Source organism: Sciurus carolinensis, chromosome 1 (genome assembly GCF_902686445.1).
Source record: "Sciurus carolinensis chromosome 1, mSciCar1.2, whole genome shotgun sequence".
Classification (NCBI taxonomy): domain Eukaryota; kingdom Metazoa; phylum Chordata; class Mammalia; order Rodentia; family Sciuridae; genus Sciurus; species Sciurus carolinensis.
Genome location: NC_062213.1, coordinates 88,733,165 through 88,757,455, shown reverse-complemented (window position 1 = coordinate 88,757,455; position 24,291 = coordinate 88,733,165). Strand labels below are relative to the sequence as shown.

General features: G+C 38.8%; 2 protein-coding genes across 9 annotated transcripts in view; one reads left to right on the top strand and one right to left on the bottom strand.

Annotated features, from left to right (window-relative positions):
- Sdhc (succinate dehydrogenase complex subunit C) overlaps positions 1 to 12,944 on the top strand; it is a 41,416-nt gene extending 28,472 nt beyond the window's left edge. For all 4 annotated transcript variants that reach the window (XM_047519978.1, XM_047519983.1, XM_047519972.1 and 1 more), the window contains 2 exons: positions 7,647 to 7,810; positions 12,086 to 12,944. In XM_047519978.1, coding sequence (XP_047375934.1) covers positions 7,647 to 7,810; positions 12,086 to 12,190 — 269 coding nt within the window. In that variant the 3' untranslated portion in view covers positions 12,191 to 12,944. The remainder of the gene's footprint in view (positions 1 to 7,646; positions 7,811 to 12,085) is intronic.
- A 2,038-nt stretch (positions 12,945 to 14,982) lies between these two features.
- The window catches only part of Cfap126 (cilia and flagella associated protein 126), a 28,540-nt gene continuing 19,231 nt past the window's right edge, over positions 14,983 to 24,291 (bottom strand). For 3 of the 5 annotated variants that reach the window (XM_047520054.1, XM_047520065.1, XM_047520046.1), the window contains 5 exons: positions 18,108 to 18,300; positions 16,806 to 16,868; positions 16,528 to 16,608; positions 15,934 to 16,110; positions 14,983 to 15,391 (listed from right to left, as the gene is read on the bottom strand). In XM_047520054.1, the coding sequence (XP_047376010.1) occupies positions 15,167 to 15,391; positions 15,934 to 16,110; positions 16,528 to 16,608; positions 16,806 to 16,868; positions 18,108 to 18,134 (573 nt within the window). In that variant the 5' untranslated portion in view covers positions 18,135 to 18,300 and the 3' untranslated portion in view covers positions 14,983 to 15,166. The remainder of the gene's footprint in view (positions 15,392 to 15,933; positions 16,111 to 16,527; positions 16,609 to 16,805; positions 16,869 to 18,107; positions 18,301 to 24,291) is intronic. The other 2 variants (XM_047520073.1, XM_047520037.1) reach the window with 2 other exon arrangements.

Sequence of the window (24,291 nt, the reverse complement as noted above, 5' to 3'; positions counted from 1 at the left end):
CTGGTCTTTTAAGGGTATTGCTCAGAGGGTCATTCCTGGGACTTGGCTCTTAGCCTCTGTTCCATTTAGTACATAGGTCAGGATTGAGTTTGCCCTGATGTCTGAGGAATGCATGTGGCATTTGAAGTTTCTAAACTTTGTATTGTTACTGAAAATCAAAGAATAGTGGAGTTGCTCCTTCAATCTTCTAGCTTCCTATTTATGCAGACTATCAAAGACCAAACTCTGTTGGGTCATAATATTATCCTAAACCTTCTCAAATTATCTCACGTCATGGTACCCTGGTGTCTTCAGTAATTTTTTTCATAGTGTTCCTAAGTTAAAAAAAAAAAAAAAAAAAAGCCAGTTTTGTTTACTAAGTGGTTATATCTAAACACCTGGTCCTACCAATTTATAATCCTTCGAAAAATATACACATAGCCAGAAGTGGTGGCACATGCCCATAATCCTAGCCATTTCACAGTCTCAGGCAGGAGGATCACAAGTTCAAGACCAGGATGAGCAAGTTAGTGAGCCCTTGTCTCAGAATAAAATAAAAAGGCCTGGGGATGTAGCTCACCATTAGAGCACTTGTCTAGCATATGTGAAGACCTGGGTTTGATCCACAGCATTAGGGGGGAAAAAATCCACATAAATGGAAATATGTATTTTTTCCACATAAATGGAAAATATATTTTATATATATTCACAAATATCTATTATTACTTACTAAAGTAATATAGCCCTGTCAGACTTTATAATTTCCATCCTTTTTTTTTTTTTTTCCACATAGGGAGCTAATCTTCTAAAGTTCATAAAATTACAGTCCTGAAACCATAACCTGCATATTTGCAGTTATGGAAAAGTGAGTGTTCTCTTACAGAGGTTAGACTGGGAGTAACAAGCACAATTGGTATTAGTGCACTGGTGTCTGTTGCTTAGAATTTAATCAAGATTTCATCCTGAAATTGAACTCCTTGATCAAGAGAAGCCTTTGAAGCTTTTGAATGGTTTAAATGTTGATCTCAGGCTTCTGGAAGAACTAGATTAAGGATAGAGATATGGTTGGTAGAATTGGAGTAGGAAATAGAAGAGAAAATAATAGTATCTTATGGGGGCTGGGTTTGTGGCTCAGTGGTAGAGTGCTTGACTAGCATGTGTGAGGCACTGGGTTCAAGTCTCAGCATCACATAAAAGTAATAAATAAAATAAAGGTCCATTAATCGCTAAAAACATTTTTTAAAAATTGTATCTTATAGAGTGAACCTTTTTACTTTTACTGACACTTTCATTTCACTTCCAAAAAATTATTACAATAGAAAGGATTTCCATTTTATAAATGAAAATTTCAATTTTGAAAAGTTAAATGAGCTTAAACATAGGTAGTAATGGAGGCAGAATTCTTTCTCAGAGTCTCCCTAACCCTGCCAAGATTAGTAGGATCTGGTTGTGGTTGGGGACAGGAGCAAAATATGTGATAAGGTTAGGTTATTGTATCTGAGACAAAACTAAAGCAAAATAAAACTCTTAGGACTGATATTTCTGGGGTTTGTTTTTGTTAGAAAAATGCAAAAGCATAACTTTTGAAAGCTCAAAATCTATAAAGGCTAGGCAGGTAACAAATGAGTAAAGTAATCAAGTGAAATGCATAGTTTTCCACTTTTCATAGAGACATAACCATTAGAAAAATTATACCTTTTTCCTTTACTAAAGCAAAAAAGTCCAACAACAGATACAATTGACATCTAGTCCAACGTCGGGGAGACATTAATGAATATTGAGGATCCTGGCAGGGTTCCTCATATATATATATAAATCTTCAGCTGATTGTTGTCATGCAGAAATTCAGACCTTATATTACTGATATTCCAGTCAAGAGTACAAAAATGAAATATTCTGATATGTTAATGAGGGAAGATTATTCAGATGTTTAAATAAATGAAAACAAAAAAACAATTGTGAGTCAAACTACATTGTGGCCAAGCATGTTTTAGGTTGAGGATCACCAGTTTGTGACTCCTAGTTTTTTGTTTGTTTTGTTTTTATTTTTGGTACTGGGGATTGAAACCAGGGGCACTTTACCACTGAGCTACATTCCCAGCCCTTTCTCTTTTTTATTTTGAGACAGAGTATCACTAAGTTGCTGAGGCTAGCCTTGAACTTGCAATCCTCCTGCCGCAGCCTCCCGAGCTACTAGGATTATGGGTATGCACCACTGCACCTGCCTGTAATTCCTAGTTTAAGGCAGGGAAGACTGAAGTAGAAAGACTGATGTCTTTCTTAACAGTGGTTATTATCTTTTTTAAAAGGCACTCTTTTGGATAGCACAGCAGTCTTTGATTTAATGTGTGCTTCCTATTTCCTATGTTCTTTGCCTCTTAATCAATTTCACTTCATATCTTTCTTCATACACATGAAGGTTAGCTGACTGCCCTTTGCTTTGATCCTTTGCTATGTAGGCTAAGAAGTTTGACTTTGTTAGTGTAGCCAGTGTTTATTCAACTCTATGGGCTATTTTGGATATTCTAACCAGAATGTCATTTTATTTACAGTGAAAGGGGGCTCTGGAGATGGAGCTTAGTGGCGGAGCATATGTTTTGCCTATGTAAGGCCTTGAGTTCAGTCCCCAGCACCACAAGCTAACAAACAAAAAATGTATAATGATACAGGTAGTTAAACTCCCCAGTACTGTTTCCTGGTGTATGCATTCAGTTATAATTCAAAGGTTGTCTGGTAGTAGAAAATCAAAGCAAGAAGATTAGTTGTTTGATCTTAATAGCTAGTGTCATTGATTGTACGAATCCATTTCCACTCTACATTCCTGCTATACATACTTGATATTGTTGTAACTAATACATTTTTTTTTTCTTAGAACAATGCTGGCGTATTCTGCCTAAGTTTTCTTAGTAAACATGCTTTTTATAGGTGCTATATAGTTCAGCCCCTTCATGTTAACATATGTCTCCTTGTTTTAAGAGCAAAAGAAAAACTGGGCATGGTGGAACATGCCTGCAATTCCAGAGATTCAGGAGACTGAGGCAGGAGGATGGCAAGTTCAAATCCAGCTTCAGCAACTTAGCGAGGCCCTGAGCAATTCAGCAAGACCTGTCTCAGGGAAAAAAAAAAAAAGGGCTGAGGATGTAGCTTAGTGATGAAGTGCCTTGAGTTTAATCCCTGATACCAAAAGAAGGAAAAAAAAAAAATTTACAATTCCAAGTATATCACCTGGAGTTCACCTAAATTTCCTTGATAAGATTTTGGTTTTTTGTTTTTTTTTTTTAAACTTAAAGAAATGAAAGTTGACAGTTTATAATTGTGTATTTTCATGAGGTACAAAGTGATGTTATGATTTATGAATACAATGGAATTAATAAATCAAGTTAATGAATATATCCATCATCTCCAATACTTACCATTTTGGTGGTAAGAAAATTGGAAATTTACTTTCTTAATAATTTTGAAATGTACACTATATTATTATTAACTATTTTGATCACATTTGCAATAGATCACCAAAAAAAAAAGAAAAATTATTCCCTCTGAGATTTTTGTATCCTTTGATCATCAAGCCCCCACTCCCCTTACAATCCAGTCTCTATAACCACCATTTTACTATCTGCTTCTTGAGTTTGATTATTTTACACGTGTCAGTGAGAACACATGCCATTTGACTTTCTAGGCCTGGCTTATTTCACTTAGTATAATATTCTCTATTTCCATTCATGTTGCAAATTACAGAATTTTCTTTTTGAAGGCTGAGGAGTATTCCATTGTGTGTGGGGTGGTGGTATGTTTTCTTTAATCATTCATCTTTAACCATTTATCTGTTGATGGACACTTAGTTTGATTTCATTACTTGGCTATTATAAATAGTGATGCAGTAAACAATGGAGTGCAAACACTTCTTTGACAAACTGATTTAAAATATTTGAGGTAAATACCCAGAAGTGGGATTGCTAGGTCATATGAAATTTTTATTTTTAGTTTTTTGAACAACTGCCATGCAGTTTTGCATAATGGCTATGCTAATTTGCATTCCCTCCAACAGCATACAAGGGTTCCCTTTTCTCCACATCCTTAAAACTTTTTTTTCCCTCTTTTTGCCAAAAGCTGTTCTGACAAATGTGAATGATATCGCACTGTAATTTTAGTTTGCATTTCCTTAATGATTAGCGGTTTGGTGCAGTTTTTCATGTATCTGTTAGCAATTTGTGTGTCATCTTTTGAAAAATATCTATTCAGGATTCATGGCCATTTTTTAAATTGGGTTTTGCTATTAAGTTGTTTGAATTCCTTATATATTTTGGATATTAATCTTTCGTATCAAATGTATGGCTTGTATTTTCTCTCAATCCCCATAGGTTGTCTTTTCATACTGTTACCTTTGCTGTGCAGAAGCTTTTTAGCTTGGGGTAATTGTTTATTTTTGCTTTTGTTGCCTGTGCTTTTGAGGGTCCAATAAAAAAAATTGCTTGAGGTTCAGTGGTAGAGTGTTTGCCTCATGCACAGCCCTTGAGTTTGATCCCTAGCACTGGGTGGCAGTGGAGTGGGGAGAGTCATTGCCCAGATCCATGTCATCACAGTTTTCCTCTAGTAGTTTTATAGTTTTTGCTCTTAAAGTCTTTAATCCATTATTAGTTATTTTTGTATATGGTGTTATATATAAGGGTCAATTTTATTCTTCTACACATAGATATCCAGTTTTCTCAGCAAGAGGAAACTGTTCTAGCCAGGTGTGGTGGCACACCCTTGTAATCCCAGTGACTTGCTAGATTGAGGCAGGAGGACCACAAATTCAAGGCCTGCCTCAGCAATTCAGTAAGACCCTGTCTTGAAAAAAAAGGCTGGGACTGTAACTTAGTGGTAAAGCATCCTGGGTTCAATCCCTGTTACCACTTCCGTCTGACTAGAGACTATTCTTTTCCTATAGTGTATTCTTGGCATCTTTGTCAAAAATCATAGTTGACCTCAGGCATTCATGGATTCATTTATGGACTCTGCTCTGTTGCATTGGTTGCTGTGTTTTGTTTTGCCAGTGCCATATTGTTTTTGTTGTTGTTATTGTTTGGTTTTTGTTTGTTTTTTGTGGAAGCGGAAATTCAGCCTAGGGATGCTGTACCACTGAGCAATACCTCCAGCTTAAAAAATTTTTTTAAAAAAAATTTTGACAGGGTTGCTGCAACTTGCATGGCCAAGCCTTAGAAACTGGTGAGCAGCAATGGGGGATTAAGAAAGATACACACAGAGAGAAGGCTGGGACTAGGTGGGACACTGATCTCTGATGGAGGAACAGTGACGCAGAGCTAGCTCAGCATGTTTATTATATAGGTTCTCACAATCAGGAAGTTAGAACTATAGGGGCATTGTTCTTTGTGCACTAAAAAGTTACAGAACTGGAAACATTTTTGTAGTGTACTGTTGCAATGCTAGGAAAGTCCTGTTATTTTCCTGCTGCATCCAGGAAGCCCATTGTCCAGAGTTTCTGCAAAGCGGGCAGGCTTGATGGTTGCAGCGCTTGCAGGATATTGTGGTTTTCTTGTTAAGGTCAGAATTCTCTATCCTGGACAGCTGGTGTCTGAGCTCAAGGTCAAGACTATTATTCCCTACACAGAACTTCCTCAGTCAGGGCTTTACCATAGCTCCGAGACAATCTTATCCTGCACCTTTACATAGAAAGTTCCCAGAGCAAAGCACAGCCACAGTTCCAAGGCAAAGACCATGATCCAAGTCACTGCTTTCCACACAGGATCTCACTAAGTTGCTAAGGCTGGCCTCAAACTTGGGATTCTCTTGCCTTGGCCTCCTGAGTCTCTGGGATTATGGGTGTGTGTCATCATGCCTGGCTGCCTATTTTTAACTCTACTCTCCCTGAAATTACCCCGTCCACACTTTAAAACTTCATTTACCACTTACATACAAATGATCCCCAAATTCATATTTTCAAATCAAAACTCATCTAGCTTTAGACGTTTAGCTGCTCATTGAACATCTTCACTTTGATGTTTCTTAAGTACCTCATATATAAACATACCCTAAATTAAACCTATCTTCCCCTGCCTCCCCACATCAATATCAAGCCCCAAGCAAATCAACACTACTGAGGTGAACTCAACTGAAAAACAACCTGCTGGACTGGGGTTGTGACTCAGTGGTAGAGCGCTTGCTTAGCACATGTGAGGCCCTGGGTTCAATCCTCAGCACCACATAAAAATAAATAAATAAATAAATAAATAAATAAATAAATGATATAAAGGTATTGTATCCATATATAGCAAAAAAATTTTAAAACAAACAAAAGAAACAACCTGCACTTTCTTTGTTCCATGTATGGAAAAAGGGCATTTTCTAGTAGCTCTTGCAAATCACCGTCCTTGACTTATCTTGTTCACTCCCTACTCAGAATTTTATATTTTTTTTAGTTGCCCTTTTTGTCTTTTTTAGTTGTTTCTTTTCCATTCAAACTATTTAGGCTTTCTCAGTAAGACTTAGAACTAACATGATTTCCTATTCAAAATTCCTGCCTTCCTTCAGATTCTCCTTGACTTATCCCCCATTGATGCCAGGTTTATCTTTTTAAAGGACATCTCTGACCATATCATTCTCCAGTTTAAACTCTTTAATGACTCTTCAATTCCATTAGTTATAAAAATACTTGGCCCAAGTAATTCTCCCCTCCTATTGAGGCCACAGCAGATTCATTAATTAATAGACATTTGGATTGTTTTCTTATTTATTTAGGCACTGGGAATTGAACCCAGGAGTGCTTTATCACTGGGCTACATCCCAGCCCCTTTTTATTATTTTATTTTGAGTGAAGGTCTTGCTAAGTTGCTGAGGCTGGCTTTGACCTTGTGATACTCCTGCCTCAGGATTTTGTGTGGGTATGTAGCTCAGTGGTAGAGTGCCTGCCTTACATTTGTGAAGACCTGGGTTCAATCCCCAGCATTGGGGAAAAAAAAAAAGCTTGGGTTTCCAAACCTGGCAAATTGGTGCACATCTGTAATGCCAGCAACTCAGGAGGCTGACTCAGGAGTGCAAGTTCAAGGCCAGCCTCAAAAACTTAGTGAGGCCCTAAACAAATTAGTGAGCCCCTGTCTCAAAAAATAGAAAAGACTGGGGATGTGGGTTCAATGGTAAAGCCTTCTGGGTTTAATCCCCTTTACCAAAAAAAAAGAAGTTCTTTATATATTCTGGATAGAGGTCCCCAATCTCTTTGCCAAATCCTCTTTCTTCCCTTCCAGGTATTGTTCTCAAGAATACCACCAAATAGCTGGGCACAGTGACATGTGCTTGTAATCCCCAACAACTCAGGAAACTGAGGCAGGAGCATTGCCAGTTCAAAGCCAGCCTCAGCAATTTAGCCAGACCCTAAGCAACTTACCAAGACCCCAAGCAACTTACCAAGACCCCATCTCAAAATTAAAAAAAAAAAAGGGTTGAGGATATAGATCATTGATAAAGCACCCCTCAGTTCAGTTCCCAGTAGATGACCATCAGATTGCAGGTAACCAATCTGCCACTATAAACTTGAACAACTTGAACATGAGTTTAAATTTTCTGTATTTCAGAATTGTATAAGATGCCAGGGGCTTTCATGGTATCCCATTTTACACATTATATTAGTTGTAACTGGTTGGACTTGTGATGGGCTATTTGTTTCTCCTCAGGGGTCTACCTCTTCGGCTTGTCTGCCCTGTTACTCCCTGGAAATTTTGAGTCTTATTTGGAATTTGTGAAATCCCTGTGTCTGGGACCAGCAGTGATCCACACAGCTAAGTTTGCACTTGTCTTTCCGCTCATGTATCATACCTGGAATGGAATCCGACACTTGGTAAGTTAATTATGGATATGCCTGTTTTCTGAGTGAAGGGAGTGAGGAAGCTGGAAGGATCCTCTCCTTCATTGCTAAGTTTAGTGCTCTTCTTCCTTCTTTTCTTTTCTTTTCTTTTTGGTGTCAGGGCTTGAATCTAGAGCCTCACACATGCTAAGCACACATGCTGTACCAACTGAGCAATACCATAAACCCCCAGTTCTATTCTTAAGTTTAGTTGTGCTGGAGCTTCACCCAAGGTTCTCTGGAAGAAAGTTAATAAGACTTCCTCAGCATTCCTTAATGGGTATAGCCTAGGCAGATACTTACAGGCTCTCAGTATGAGCTCTTCCAGTTTTAATAATATCTCCCTTAAATATTATTAAGAGACCCCTGAAGCCAGATCATTCATCTGGCATAGGAACATATTTATTACATAAATATGAATGGGTACCTGTTAGGTGTCAAGCACTGTTCTAAACACTGGGGATGTCATTTATGAACTAGATAGATTAATATGGTTGCTACTTTCAGTTTACCATTCCTGTTAATTCAAAGTGACAAGTCTTTTTATATTAGCTTTTGTTAGCTTGACATTAGATTGTGTTAACTATTTCTGTTTCTTTTCAGTGATTGTAGAGAATGGGGCCAGCTTTAAGAGAAATTGAGTGCCATGGATTCCAGATTTTAATCTTGAGTTTAGGAATCTTTTATTAGTGGACTGTAAACTGTTCATGTTGTTTCCCACATGATCTTGGTGTCAGTTCAAAACGGGTGTTTCTGTTCTCATAAAGAAAATAAAGAGATCTGGGTGCAGTGATACACACCTATAATCCCAGCAATTTAGGAGGTTGAGGCAGGAGAATCCCAAGTTTGAGGCCAGCCTCAGCAACTTTGCAAGACCCTATCTCAAAATAAAAAAATAAAGAGGACTGGGGATCTAGCTCAGTAGTAGAGAACCCCAATCAATATCCAGTACCCCAAAATAATCAATAAATACAGGAATTAAGCTTTTTAAATCAAATCTGCCCCAGGTCAAAGATCAGTTCCTCCTCCAACATTTTAAGATTTCATTTTTAGTGGTCTCCCTACCCCTAGTCTTGTTTCCTTCCCCAAGAAGACAGTTAAAATTTTATTCTTTCCACCTGTAATTCCACCTCCTCTGGAGGCTGAGGCAGAAGGATTGCAAGTTCAAGGCCAGCCTGAACAATTTAGCAAGTCCCTGTGTCAAAATAAAAAATAAAAAGGACTGGGGATGTAATGCTCAGTTATAGTGACCCTGGGCCCATTCCTTAGTACCTCAAAACAAGGAAAAATCTGTCAGGTTTTCCATTACATCTAAACCTGAGCCAAGTGTCAGGTAGATGCTTTTGCCTTTTATTTGACCAAAATTTCCAGGTTAGAGCCTTAGACAGATGCACTTGGTAGATTTCAGTCTAGTTCAATAGATGGTTCAGTGGAATTAAAAAAAAAAAAAAGAAAAGAAAGACTTAATGACCTATTAAATTAAATTATCTATTAACTGTTCCCTGGGGCAGTGTTTGGTTTGATTTAAAATGACTCTTCACTCCCCTGAGGGAAAGTTGGTAGGGAGGGAAGGCATTTCCATTAGTGACTTCTTATTCCAGGAAACAAAGCTCTCTAAAGAAAATTCCTGACCAGCTTTCTCCATCCACATCCTGGCTCAGGCAGGGACTTACCATATATTTGCTTTTGTCTTGGTGTGAAGGAGAGGGAAGGGATGTTGCCAAAAGCTAGGCCCTTGTCCATGATGCCAATCCAATAACGAAGGCACGATTTTGAGAAGAAATAAAAGGGTTTATTACTTTGCTAGCGAAGGAGAAACACAGGGACTCCTGTCCCAAAGACATTAGCAGGAACAGAGATCTTTTAAAGAGGTGATTGAAAGTCTACATTCCACCACGTGTTCTCTGTTGGAGTTTTAATTCACTTGTTAATTTGGGAGGTAGACATTTCTGAGATTTTCTGGTACCATCCCTAAAGTCTGGATTACTTCATTCCTGTGGTGGGTGCGTACTCAAGGACAGAGAACTCTGCCTAGGATGGGGAAGGAAAGTACTCCTGTTTCCCCTGAGATTATGAACTGGGAGAGATTAGGGAGGAGCAGGGAGAGAGGAAGAGAAAGAAACGTGTACATTTTAAAAAAAGTTGCAGTGGCAGAGCAGCTATATTTTCAAGGCATAAAGTGGACCACTGTTATAGGGAGAGAGTTTTTTTTTTTTAATATTTTTGTAGTTGTTGGTGGACCTTCATTTTATTTATTTATATGTGGTGCTGAGAATCGAACCCAGTGCCTCACACATATTAGGCAAGTGTTTTACCACTGAGCCACAACCCCAGCCCGGGAGAGAGGTTTTACAGAATTCCTGGACTCAGGACTTTTCTGCCTTGGTTCTTGCATATGATGGGAATCTTTTTGGTGAGAGATCTATGAACCTAAAGGCTTTTCTTTTTTTTTTTTTCTTTTTTTTTCTTTTTTTTCTTTTTTTGTACTGGGAATTGAACCCAGGGGCACGCAACCAGCCCTTTGTTATTTTGAAACAGGGTCTTGATAAATTGCTTAGGACCTTGCTAAATTACTGAGACTGGCTTTGAACTTGTGATCCTCCTGCCTCAGCCTCCTGAGCCACTGGAATTACAGGTGTATGCCACCCTTAAATCTCCTTTTATTTTTCTTCTAAAAAGTACTAGCTCTGGGTGTGAATCAGGATTTTAACTGTTTCTTGTGGCAGTCTTTAGTGTTTGACCTCTGAGCTCGTTATTTTTCTTGTTAGAAGAATCTAATGGGGGAATGGAGAAAGGTATTAATATCAAAGAGTAGGAACATCCTAGAGAATATCCTCCCTACCACCAGTCACCCAGTAGGACTCAGATTTTGGTAAAATACTGTGCCTCTGTAAGCAAAGCAGCTCTTTGCATAATCTGCTTGACTCCTGATCTACCTAGAAGGTAATTGGGGGTGGAAGTGAAGGCATGTTTTCACCTTGGGTTTTTCTCCTAGAGCCTCTCTACAGTTTTTCTCCAGAGTGATTCCAATTTAGTCAATTTTATATGAATGTATAAAATTTGGACCGTGTGCAAACTCTACTTTTTGCCCCAGGCACTCTTAAAGTATAATATGTTAATATCCCTTGAACATAAGAATCTACACTCATGTTTTTTATTTATTTATTTAGATATTGGGAATTTAACCCAGGAGCACTTTACCGCTAAGTCACATCCGCAGTCTTTTTTCTTTTTTCTTTTGAGTAGGGGCTCATTAAGTTTCCTAGGGCCTCGCTAAATTGCTGAGGTTAGCTTTGAACTTGAAATCCTCTTGCTTCAGCCTCCTGAGTCACTGGGATTACATGAGTGTGCCACTGCACCCGACTTCAACTAGTGTTTTTTATAGTGTGGTTTCAACCCAATGGGTAGAAAATTTAGTGGATTGCTACCACCAAAAATAGAAATATAAAATGCAGTACACATTAGTATTGGTAAATGTTTGTTGCTTCATTAACTTTTCGTATATTATACATACAGCTCTACCTGGTTCCAATTTGAAAGTTATTTATTAGTGGAGTCATAGTCAAAACAAAATTGAAAAACAGTGTCCTAGATCCCCAAGTATTTTTTAAAATACTAGTCCTCCAATAGATGTTCTAAAAAGGAATTTTGTGATTGACCATACATTAATATTATTATATCCTCCTTTTCAGGATTCACAGTACACATTGAGTCTCACAATTAAATATTTATCAAATTTATATGACCCTAGAACTGCCCCCCACCCCAGTATAATGCTTTACAACATTATGCAGAACAAGTTGTGGAGAAACAGTTCAGTAAGCACTGATCTACATGTGTTGGCAGGAGGAAAAGTGTTATCTATTCTGTCTGGAAGCTTTTGTATGAAGGTTCTGTGGCAGTTCTAGAGAATAATCTTTCTACTACCGCCACAGTAGAACTTGATTTTCTGATAAGTACCATAATGAGAAGGATAAAGGTTGGGCCTAAGGATGTAAGTGCTTTTCCCCACGCAGAGAAGTGGTGCCTATTCTAATAGATAGAGAATTTATTTTTGAGAAAGTTGCTAAGAGTGACCAGGTTCCTGATGACTGGGAGTGAGGGGATTTAAAAAAAAAAATTGGGGCTGGGGAGATAACTCAACTGGTAGAGTGCTTGCCTTGCAAGCACAAGGCCCTGAGTTCGATCCCCAGTACCGCAAAAAAAATAAAATAAAATAAAAATAAAAAATAAATTTAAAAAAATTGGTTTTTTTCCCTTTTTCTACAGATGTGGGACCTAGGTAAAGGCCTGAAGATTACCCAGCTCTACCATTCTGGAGTGGTCGTCTTAGTTCTTACTGTGTTGTCCTCTCTAGGGCTGGCAGCCATGTGAAGAGCTGAAGATCCCAGCATCATCTTTCTACACATTATTACATTGATTCACCTTCCTGTTTGTCACTCTTATCTCCAGTGAACCAAATTATCCTGATGTGTTTAAATCCTATTGTGCTTGTAGATCCCTTTGGAACTCAGAAGATAGCTTATAGAACCACAGTAGTAGAAAAAGGTCCAGTTTCCCTCTTGTTTCTAATGATGGAGTGGCTGCAAAAACTCCCTTTTCCTGCCCACAGCTCACAGCCTACTCTGAGCCAAGGAGCCCTTATTCTCTCTCCGTGTTGGACTTTTGATTTGTGCTGAGGGTCAGCGTTTGGCTTCTTCTTCCTGAGACAGTGGAAACAATGCCAGCTCTGTAGCCTGTGCCCTGGGAACTGGGGGTGAGGCTTTGGGTGCCACTGCCTGTGGGTTGCTGGCTTAAAGGACAGTTCTGTTCATTGGTCAGAGCCCAGGCCCTTTAGCACCCACACAGTGTGACTGAAAGAAGATAGGTAGGAGTAGAGAATTATCCAGGCCCAGCTACAGGGAGATAAAGAGGGTGAATTGGTTCTTGGAGCAGATATTTTGGGAAGAAGATACATAGCAAGAAGATGATTCAGAAAATTATCATCGACTACAATGAAGGGTTTTGTTTTGTTTTGTTTTGTTTTTGCATTTCTGGCAAAGCAAACCTTTTAATGTCATGTTTTCTAATTCAAGTTCATGTATTATCTTTTTCTGAAACTGAATTAAAATACTCATTTTATCTCTGACTCTCCTTGAAATCTAAGGAAACCAATAAGATGACTTTTCCTCTGCCTCCCTCAGGTCTCAGGCATTTATACTCGCTAGTTATCTTTCCCAGGAGGGAAACAATTTGTCGTACAACTGACCATTAGAAAAAATTTCAGGGATTCAAAATCTAAATAGCCAGAGATTTGAGTATCACAGAGAAGCATCCACAGAAAAGGGATGGAAGCTAAGCATGTACAGAACTTTTGGGTTATTAAAGACTCCAAAATCCTATTGAGAATGGATTATATGCCTCATATTACAGTTCAGCAAATTATCCAGTGAGGGACCAATGGACCAGTGGAGGTAAAAACTAAGGGATGATGCCTAAGTTTGGTGGTGGGGGGGGTATTGAAATCCTAGCCCTCCAAATATATGTATATAGTGGCTCAACTTAATGCTTTTATAATCCATATGGATCTGGCCTTTGGGCCCCTAAATTCCTTGGCAGAAGTACTGTTTTGATAGTCTGCAAATTCTGGAGTAAGAGATTTGTTTTGCTTTGTTTGTTTTTGGTACTATGGATTAAACCCAGGGGTGCTTAACCACTGATCCACATCCCCAACACCATCTATCTATCTATCTATCTATCTATCTATCTATCTATCTATCTATCTATCTAGTATCAGGAATTGAATCCAGGGGCACTCAACCAATGAGCCACATCCCATCCCTTTTTATTTTGAGACACGGTCTCACTGAGTTGCTTAGGGACTTGCTAAATTGCTGAGGCTGATTTTTGAACTTGCAATCCTCCTGCCTCAGTATCCCAAGTCGCTGGGATTACAGGCATGCACCCATGCCTGGCTCCTTTTTAAATTTTGAGATAGAGGCTTCTTATATTGTCCAGACTGGCCTTGAACTTGTGATCCTTCTGCCTCTGCCTCAGCCTCCAAGTAACTGAGATTACAAGCTTTTGTCACTGTCTTGAAAGAAATGGCTTGTCACTTTCAGTTGTTGTTCAACTAGTTAAACCTGTAAGTAGGAGAGGAGTAACTCTAGCTGGTGTCCATTGGATAGGAAGATCTTACTTAAGACAGTGGAAACAATTACCTTAATAGTGTTTTTCCCAGTTCCCAGTCTTTGATCATGTCCCCCTTTTTTCTAACCTTGTTCTGGGAAGTCTTGCAGCCTTCCTCCAGCTTAAACTAGGTCCCTGTACTTTGTCCTTTGAATGAGGTACAAGTATTCATGAAGGAATGATTTGGCATTGGAACTGGGGTAGGATTGGCAAGGGCATTAAATTTAACAGCACGGAAGATGCAAAAAAGGTCAATGATCAGCATGTTGGAAGCTGCAAAATGGATAAGAGGCTTCTTGACTTTTGTTTTGCAATACTGGGAATAGAACCCATGGCCTTGGACAAGCCAGGCAAGTGCTCTACTACTGAGCAACATCTCCAGCCTCTATTTCTTAAATTTTTTGGTGACTTGTCACTGGTCCATTTGATTTAAGGAGGAGTCAAGTAGCAGGGAATTATGAATTTCTATTTACTATCTCACTTTATTTTTCTTGTGTCTTCTAATTTCCATATCTTCAGTTTCCAAACTATGTATAATTTTGCTTAGATAAGGATAATGTCTTCTACTTTGGATTTCTATACCCTTTTTTGTTTTTCTCATGCTGCTGAATCCAGGGCCTCACACATTTAGGTAAGCACTGTGCCACTGGGATATACCCCTCCATATCTTTTCTTGCCACCATCTTCAAACATACACATATACATATTCTACTTCAGATTTTGAAGTAGAATGAAAAATGAAGGGGGAGAGTGGATTCTTTGAGGTTCTGCCCTTTTGCTATAATTAAACCAATTTTCTTTTGGCCATTTCTGGAGTCTAACTCAGTCTTTTAGAAATGTGTTGTACCCCAAACCACTGTAAATTTTTTTTTCTTTACCCTCATTGTGGGTTACAAGAGGCAACCATAGGGTCCAGGGATGTAGAGGGCTTGCCTAGCATATGAGAGGCCCTTGACTCAATCCCTAGCACCACAAGAAAGAAAAAAAGAAAGAAAATACAGATTGAACAAACCAATATTTATTGTCCAAATTTGCTTTTATTCCTATCTCAGATTTCTCTGTTCCACATTTCTGATTAGGGATTTTTGGTTACTTTACTCAATCTCTAGGCAGGTGTTCTAAGTGTGAACCCTATGTCCGAGTTGAAGTTCCAAGTTTGCATTTATGTATCTCAACTGTCTCTCAGTGTTCCAGTACACTTGCACTTCTAGTTGGGCTCTTAAGAGAGTTAACTGGGCTTTGGGGACCTGGAGTATGACCTGCAGAGGGGTGTGAGCTTTGGGGTTGATCTGGGGAATTGGGATTGGTAGCTGTAAAGTTTGGAATTATAGTCGGGCTTGGTGCTGCTTGTACGGTCTTTGTGATAGACTTCTTCCTGAGATTCTTCTGACTGTCTGGATCATGGGGCTGTCAAGGAGAATAGAACAGACATGTTTCTGGTAAGGCCCAGAACATTTCCAATCCACCTCAGAATTCTAATTCCCTTATTCCCTTACAGAAGGTTGGGTTTCTGATTGTGTGTGTGTGTGTGCGCGCGCGCACGCACTAGGAATGGAACCCAGGGATTGTTTACCACTGAGCTACATCCCCAGGTCTTTTTATTTTTTATTTTGAGACAGTATTGCTAAATTGCCCAGACAGGCTTTCAACTGCAATCCTCCTGTCTCAGCTTCCCCAGTAGCTGCACCACCATGCTTGGCAAATTTCAAATAAAAATTTGGTTCTCCTAATCTCCCCTTGAGATTAGATTATTTTCTGTTATGGTGAGAGGCTGGTGGTAAATTCATAGTTCATCCCCTCAGGCTGCAGAAAGTGATTAGGGACTAGACAAGATAGACTGGTTAGAGGTTCCCCCTGCTGGGACAATGGTGGCATAACAATAGACATTTTTTGAGGTTGAAAAGCAATGGAGATGACGGGGTTTCAGGTTAGATAGGAAGAATAGATACCTTGCCTAAGATTTCAGGACACAGCCCATTAGAGGCCTTGAGTAAATCAGGATTTTTCTGTATCCATTCAGTGAGGGAGGCAGCACCAGCAGTTGTTCGGGAAGTCAAGGTCACCCGAGCAGGAGGTATCTTCGAAGGCATTTGCCAGGTACCCATGAATGTACCCCAGGGGCTTGCCTAAAAGGAAAAGGGATTCTTCAGGGCTTCTCAATGCATGTAAATTCCTATTGGTAGAACCTGTTTGTCTTCTCTCTATTTTACTTTTTTCCTTGGGGAGTACCTGATAATGAAACAAGGCTGAAAGCATATTCTCCCCCCTTCCTTCCCCCTCATTTACGGTACATTAATTTTTTTCAACAACTTTCCTCTGTCAACTTGAATTCTGCATCCTTAAGCTAAGTGGTGCAAGAGTCCCCCAAGCATAAGTATCATCACCTGAAGACATTTTGTTTATACAGATAAGCTGGCTGGGAGTTTGGCATACTAAAAACATGAATTAGATTGAACTTTAATTTCCTAAAGAGTGCCTGCAGTCTCCCAGTTCTATACCTCAGTTTTTTAACCTTTCTTGATAAGAATGGAGATGGGTATCACCTTGGAACGGGGCACTGAAGGCAATAGATGACCACGATCATTGGCGATAATCTGGGTGTAGCCTTCATGGGAAGAGATGTTCTGGGGTAGAGGTGGAAGAGAGAAATGCTTATTAGTACAAAGAGGGAGGATATATCTGAGGAGCTATAATTAGAGTCTAGGGAGAGGAGGACATGGAAGTTTAGAGAAGACTAAAAGGAGTCTTCTCTAAAAGGAAGACTAAAAGTGATGGAATTATAGAGAGCATGATGTAAAGAACCATAACAAACATGGTATACCTCTTTTGTTGGTTTGGCAGGAGACCAGTTCTGCAGATACTTAGGTAAGAAAGCTTTTTCATACTGTAGAGACAAATGAGAATTCTTTTGAGGCTCAAAGTTTCCAAGTTTGGCTGGCAATATAGGATCAGTGGGAGAGGGCTTACCTAACATGTAGGATGCCCTGTGTTCAATCCTCAGCATGGCTTTTAAAAAAAGCCCCAAGCTCAGGAAATGATGACTAGGCCCAGTTCTTTTTTTTGTTGTTGTTGTTTTGTTTTGTTTTTCCTTTCTTTCTTTTTGGTACTAGGGATTGAACCCAGAAGGAGCTTTACCACTAAGCCACATCCCCAACCCTTTTTATTTTGAGACAGGGTCTTGCTATGTTGCTTATGGCCTCACTAAATTGCTGAGGCTGGCCTTGAACTTGTGATCCTCCTGCCTCAGCTTCCTGAGTTGCTGAGATTACAGGTATATACCATCATGTCCAGCATTAGGCATAGTTCTTTAGATTTTAAAACTAAGGGCCTGCCATATATAGCTATTGAGCACTTGAAATGTGACTAGTTCAAATCAAGGTGCTTTTATAAATATAAAGAACTTTGAAGACATAGTATAAAAGAGAGTAAAATATCTGATTATAACTTTTAAAATACTGATTAAATGTTCACATAATATTTTGGATTTAAATTGGTTAAATTATATTACTGAAATTAATTTTAATTTCCATGTAACTACTAGAAAATTTGAAATTATATTTGTGACTCACACTCTTTTTATTGAGCAGTGCTGGTCTAGACCATGGGTTGGTGAAGTATGGCTCATAGGCCAAATCTACAACACTACCTGTATTTGGATAGCCTGAAAGGTAAGAACGACTAGATAAATGTTTGCAATTGATTTGCCAAAAGGGAACACTGTGAATCCCAATTAAGTAAAATATTTTTTCATCCTGAAAGAATTCCATTCTTTTCATTAGTATTAGAAAAAAATGAGTTGTTATTATGTTTTGAATTTTGCTAATAATTTTACAGAGAAATCTTTTCTCTCTCATGTAAGTGTCTACATAATATCCTTCACTTTGCTAGTTGGCTAGCAAAACCTAAAATATTTACTCTCTGACCTCTTACAGAAAAAAAATTCTGGCCTCTGGTTTACATCTTATAAATTTAACCCAAAGACACCATTTGCTTGTCTTTGGACCCTCCCACCAGTCCACTGTCAGCTGTCTACGCAAAAATCAGAATCCTATGGGAGAAGCCAGTTCAAAGATAGAATTGGAAAGGTAAAGTGAAATGTTAGAGAAGTGGACAAAGAACTTACCTGATTGGCACTGTAGTTAGTGGCCATGATCCTGTGCTGTTTACACGTGTTGCCTGGCAACCACAGAAGGCAGACCTTCTGGAACTACCTCCCAGTCAGCAGGGGTTGGATGCCTGTTACTCCTTTGGCTTACACTGCCCCCATCCTTTGTCTCCCAAACTTAGTTTCATTTTCATTTTAGAGATGTGAAGCACTGTAAACATGAAAAAATTAGCTGAATAGCAGGCCCACCACCCTTCTGCCCTTTCTCTCCCATCCCCCCAACATGACTGACCCCTGCTTACAAACTTCCTGGTGGGGGTGGGGGTGGGGTAGGGAAGAATGAAGGAACTTTGGATTGTGCAGAGGGGAGTGAGGGGAGTGGGAATGAGACAGACATTATTACCCTATATCCATGTTTGATTACACCACTGGTGTTACTCAGCACCATGTATAGCCAGAGAAATGAGAAGTTATGCTCCATTTGTGTACAATGTGAAATTGCATTCTACTGTCATGTATAACCAATTAGAAGAAATTTTTTAAAATCCTAAAAAAAAATTTCCAGAATTTCCAGGTTGTCTTTGGTATCTTTAAACACTTTAACAAACCATGGAATCCCTAGAATTGTGTTTGTTGGGCAGTGTGGCATTATACACTACAGACTGTAGAGCTAGAAACTGGAGTTTGGATCTTTGTTCCACATGGGAACACAGAAGCTATATGGCATTAAGCAGGTGGTTTCCCTTCACTAAGTATCTGTTGACTCACTGTGGTGATAAAGGGCCTGGGTTTACTGGGTAAGTGAGATAAAGTAAATGATATGTCTAGGTAATGTCACAGCATAGTGAGTACTCAATACTGGTGAGATACTGTTTATAGGGCCCCCTTCATTTTTTTCAGGTTGAATAACAATGGAACAATGTCTAAAAATAATGACTAATTCAGATTTGTTCCCAGAAGAAAAATTACATCTTGTCTGTGGTCCTTAAATGACTCTTGTCTCCTTTGTCACTCTAGAATCATAGAACTTAAGAGCACAGATACTTAGCATTGGCTAGGATAAGGAGCCTTATGCAGAGAGACTGAGCAGGGACGATGAGAGAAAGTCCATAGGACTAGGCAATGAGCCCCTCTGAGGCTTATCTGGATTGGTTTCAAAATACTCATCTGTTGGGTTGTTAGGAGAATTAATGAGGAAGGGGAACTGTGCTTTGTCAGTTGTCTATATAGAAGCTGTTAAGACGAAAGAAAAACACTAAGAAATAAGTGGTCCCCAGACCAGGGGTGTACCTTAGTGATAGAACACTTGCCTAATGTACACAAGACTCTCTGGGTTTGCTCCCAGCATTGAAAAAAAAAATTGTCCAAAGAAATAAGTAATTGAGGCAAGGGGAGCATGATAAGGGATAATTGTCAGTTCCTTTATCTCTCCCCCAAAGTCCTCATCCCAACCAACACAAGTATAAGAACACTCCTCACACTTCTAGAGGAGGTAAGAAAAGCTCTTGTTTCATAGACTCTGACAGTTGACAGCTGGATATGTGAAGTCTGGAAAGAGGACTTGAGTCCTTAGTCCCTGTGGTTCTCATTAGTCTCAAGAGTGATGGAAGAGATGGGAGTTATTTAAGGACCAAAGACCTGCTCTAGACTATCCATTTTGAATCTTTTTTTAAAATTTTTTTTATTTTTTATTATTGCACACAAATGGGATACATGTTTGTACATGGCGTAAAGGCATACCATTTGTGTAATCATAAATTTACATAGGGTAATGTTTGATTCATTCTGTTATTTTTTTCCCTTCCCCCCACTCCTCCCACCCCCCATTTTGAATCTTAAAGTCACAATGCTAGTTAAGCAAGCATTGTTTCTCTTGAAATTTGTTTTCAGCTGGTATACCTGCCTTTCTGATAGGGATATAATGATTTGGGATAACTGTGCTTTTTTTTATTTCATTTTTTAACTTATAAAGAAAAAGTTTGCCTAGGCAACCTAGCAAGACCCTGTCTCAAAATAAAATTTAAAAAAGGGGGATGGGATAGGGATATAGCCCAGTGGTAAAGAACTTGCCTAGCATGCGACGAGGCTCTGGGTTTGATCCCTAGCATCCCCCTTGCCCCCAATTTTTTTTTTTTTTTTTAATTTGGCTTGTGGTTCCAAATACTGAAAAGTTCATTATCAGGAGCATGTGTCTAGTGGGAACTCTGCAGTCTAAAGCAGCACAGGACATGTTGAGATAGTATGTCCTCTGTGCTCTTATTTTTAAAAATTAACTAGTTTTTGTTCAATTGAAAAAGTAGTGGGGGAAGAAATCCATGTTTACAAGAAAATGTTTGATAGGAAAAAAACTTTCATCTGACTTTAATACCCAGTCTTGCTCCTTAGAGGCAGTTACTGTCAATATTTTCTTATGTCTTCTTCCAGAGATATTTTATGCATTCAAACAATTTTGAGAACAAATTGTTTGAAGTGCTTTGTGATTTGCTTTTGAAAATCTTGAGGGCTATTTCCATGACAGTATAGTATTCCACTTGGGATATGCAACCATTTTTTCAGACCCATACATGTCACCAGTTAGATTATCTACTGTTGCAGACATTACTGCAATGAAAATCTGTATGTACACCTCTATCTCTGAGGTCATATATACATATATATCTTTATGAACACATAATCTATAGGATTAATTTATAAAAGTGCATTACAAAGTCAAAGCTTTGTGCTTTTAAAGTATTAATAGATAATTAAAATTATCACTCAAAGACATTGCTTAAGTTTGTTCTACTGACCGTATATAAGTGACTACTTTTCTGGGTTTTGTTGTTGTTGTCTTGTTTTGTTTTTTGATACTGGGGATTGAACCCAGAGGCACTTAACCACTGAGCCATATCCCCAGCCCTTTTTATTTTTGAGACAGGGTCTCACTAAAAGTTGCTTTGGGCCTTACTAAGTTGCTCAGGTTCTCTTTGAACTTGAGATCCTCCTGCCTCATTCTCCCAAGCCACTGGCACTGGCCTCAAACTTGTGATCGTCTTGTTTCAGTTTTCTGAGTTGCTGGAATTATAAAAATACCCTTTCATGTCTTTTGCCATTTGTGATTGGACTGTCTATCCTTGTTATAAATCTGTTTGAACTCTCTATGTATCAGGGAAACTAGCCCTTTCCCAGATATGTTGCAAACATTTATCCCAGTTTGTTACTTTTGTTTCCTTTGGGACTTATTTATTTATTTATTTTTGCTAAGGTTATTTGAGGGGGGCAGGTACTAGAGATTGAAGCTACAGGTATTCTACCACTGAGCTACTTCCCCAATCCTTTTTATTTTGAGATAGGTATGCGTAAAATTGCCAAGGCTGGCCTCAAATTTGCAGTTCTTCTGCCTCAGTCTTCCAAGTGGCTGGGATTATGGGCATGCACCAGCTATGCTTTCAATATGCAGTCAAATTATTACTCTTCTTTACACTTCTAGACCTTATGATTCTAATAGTTTTTTGTGAATTTCAATATTTAAAGAACGAGTGGCTCATGGTTTCAGTTTTTGTAATTTAGTTTTTGTTCCTACTTGACTTTGTTTTAGTGAACAGACAGGTCACGTATTAGATCCCTAACTGATTTTCTTGGCATCATTTATTGAATAAGCCATCTTTTTCCACTGATTTGAAATGCCACTTTTATCATATTCTTTAATATATTTGGATCTGTTTCTGGATCCCCTAACCCATTGTTCTGGGAAGAGGGATGACCATTTTAGGTTATTTATCTCTTTTAAATCTAAAATCCAAGGTACAATCCTGGCTTGGCCCTATATGAATTCTTCCAGCTAAAAGTTCACAGACACTAGAAAATTGTCATAAAAATCATAATAGGCAAATTTAAGCTTCTAATAAAATTGTATTGATTTTAGCCTTTCTTAACATGAACTGGTTGACCTCAGGTCACTAGGACCGTATTCAACTCTTTCAAAGTTTAAGGACTTACAAAGACTCCACTCCCAAAATATCTTTCAAGATATTTTCATTATTCACTTAATTTCTCTAATGTCTGAAATTAGACTATTAGGAAATCTTTTATTTGAATTGAGATTATCTGCTATTGAAGTGCAAGTTTACTTCAGCTCTATAGGCAGTGTATAAACAGAACCTAAGTAAGGGTGACCAGCAGCATAAATCCTGGAGTCAAATTATCTGAGTTAAATTCTGGCTCAGACTTAAGTGTGAGACCCTGGGAAGTTAATCATTTTTAGTCTTGGTGCCTTTATAAGTGAAATTAAGTTAATCTTAGTTTTGAGCATTAAATATATATAACATACCCAGTAAAGTGTCTGATACATATTGAGTAGTCCAATGATTTTAGCACTATTATTGGCTTAAGAGTGCCCAGGCTGGACTCTGTGGCACATGACTGTATTTCCAGTGGCTCAGGAGACAGACAGAAGGATCTTGACTTCAAAGCCAGTCTCAGCAAAAGCAAGGTGCTAAGCAACTCAGTGAGACACTATCTCTAAATAAAATCAAAAGAGGGCTGAGGATGTGGCTCAGTGGTTAAGTGCTCCTGGGTTCAATCCCTGGTACTCCACTCCCTCACCAAAAAAAGAGTGCCTAGTAAGAAATACCCTTTCAGGAGCTAGATGCAGTGGCACATGCCTATAACCCCAGCAACTTAGGAGGCTGATACACAAGGAATCCAGTTCAAGCAAGCTTCAATAATTCAGTGATACCCTGTCTTAAAATTGAAAAAAAAAAAAAAAAGAAAAGATTAAACTTGGGAGGCTGACGCAGGAGGATCACAAGTTCAAAGCCAGCCTCAGCAATTTAGTGGGACCCTAAGCAACTTGGTGAGACCCTGTCTCAAAAGGAAAAGTAAAAAGGGCCGGGGATGTGGCTTAGTGGTTAAGTGCTCTGGATTCAATTTCCAGTACCATAAAGGAAAGGAGAGAGAGAGAGAGAGAGAGAGAGAGAGAGAGAGAGAGAGAGAAAGAAATACCTGTTCGGGTTACTTCAAAAAGAAAATGGAGTTTATCACAAAGTTATAGGAATATTTAACATATTCCAAAGGTAGGAAGTACTCAAAGGATACAGTCCTCTAGAAGGTAGAACATGATCAGAAGGAGATTTTCTTTTCGCCATTATCTCTTTTTTGTTGCAGTGATTATTAGTTCTCTGCAAGCCAGTCAACAGGATTTGCTCCCAAGCTGAGAACCTCTGTCTTGAGATAAACTGAGCAGTACCAAGAGAGTCTGATTAATATAATGTGAAAGAATGGAAAGAACAAAAAGAGTGTGGTGGTGCACACCTGTAATCCCATCGATTTGAGAGGCTAACACAGAAGCATCACAAGTTTGAGGCAGCCTCAGCAATTTAGCAAGACTCTAGGCAACTTAATGAGACCCTGTCTTAAAAATAAAAAGGACTGGTGACGCGGCTCAGTGGTAAAGCACCCCTGCATTAAATCCCTGGTACCCAAAGAAGAAAAAAAAAATAAGAAAAGGCATTCTGGTCAATTAAAGTGGCAAGAGACCATAGAAGATAAAATTTCCTGCTTTGCTTTGAACTGGTGAGTCTTTTCTTCCCCTCTTTTTTTTTCCTCTCTCTTTTTTGTCTTGTCTTATACATATTACACTGCAACTTACTGTTTTTATTTAATGTATCACTGTGTTGTCAGAGTACTTGGTTATAAGCAATATGAACCAACTCTGGCAAATTAAGCAGGAAACGTATTAAAGGCCACAGGGAGCCAGGTACAGTGGTGCAGGCTTGTAATCCCAGTGAGTTGGGAGGCTGAGGCAGGAGCATTGTGAGTTCAAAGTCAGCATCGGCAATTTAGCGAGGCACTTAGCTACTTATCGAAACCCTGTCTCTAAATAAAATATTAAAAAGGGCTGGAGATGTGGCTCAGTGGTTAAGTGCCCCTGGGTTCAATCCCCAGTATGTATAAATAAATAAATAAGTAAACAAATGGCACAGGTAGTTCGTACAATTTTGGGATGTAAATTTAGACTTGGATTTTAAATTATTCCTGAATAATCCAAAACTGGTACTTGAACTTGGTTGCCACTGGATACAGCCACCGTAGCTCTCATGTCTAACTTGCCCTTACTGTTGGGCTCAGAAATAGAGTTTTTATCCTAAGCAGGCATTTGCTCAACCTTTTTATTCTTTCAGATTCCTCCCTCCCCACCTCTCTTTTTCAGTTGTCCTGGGGA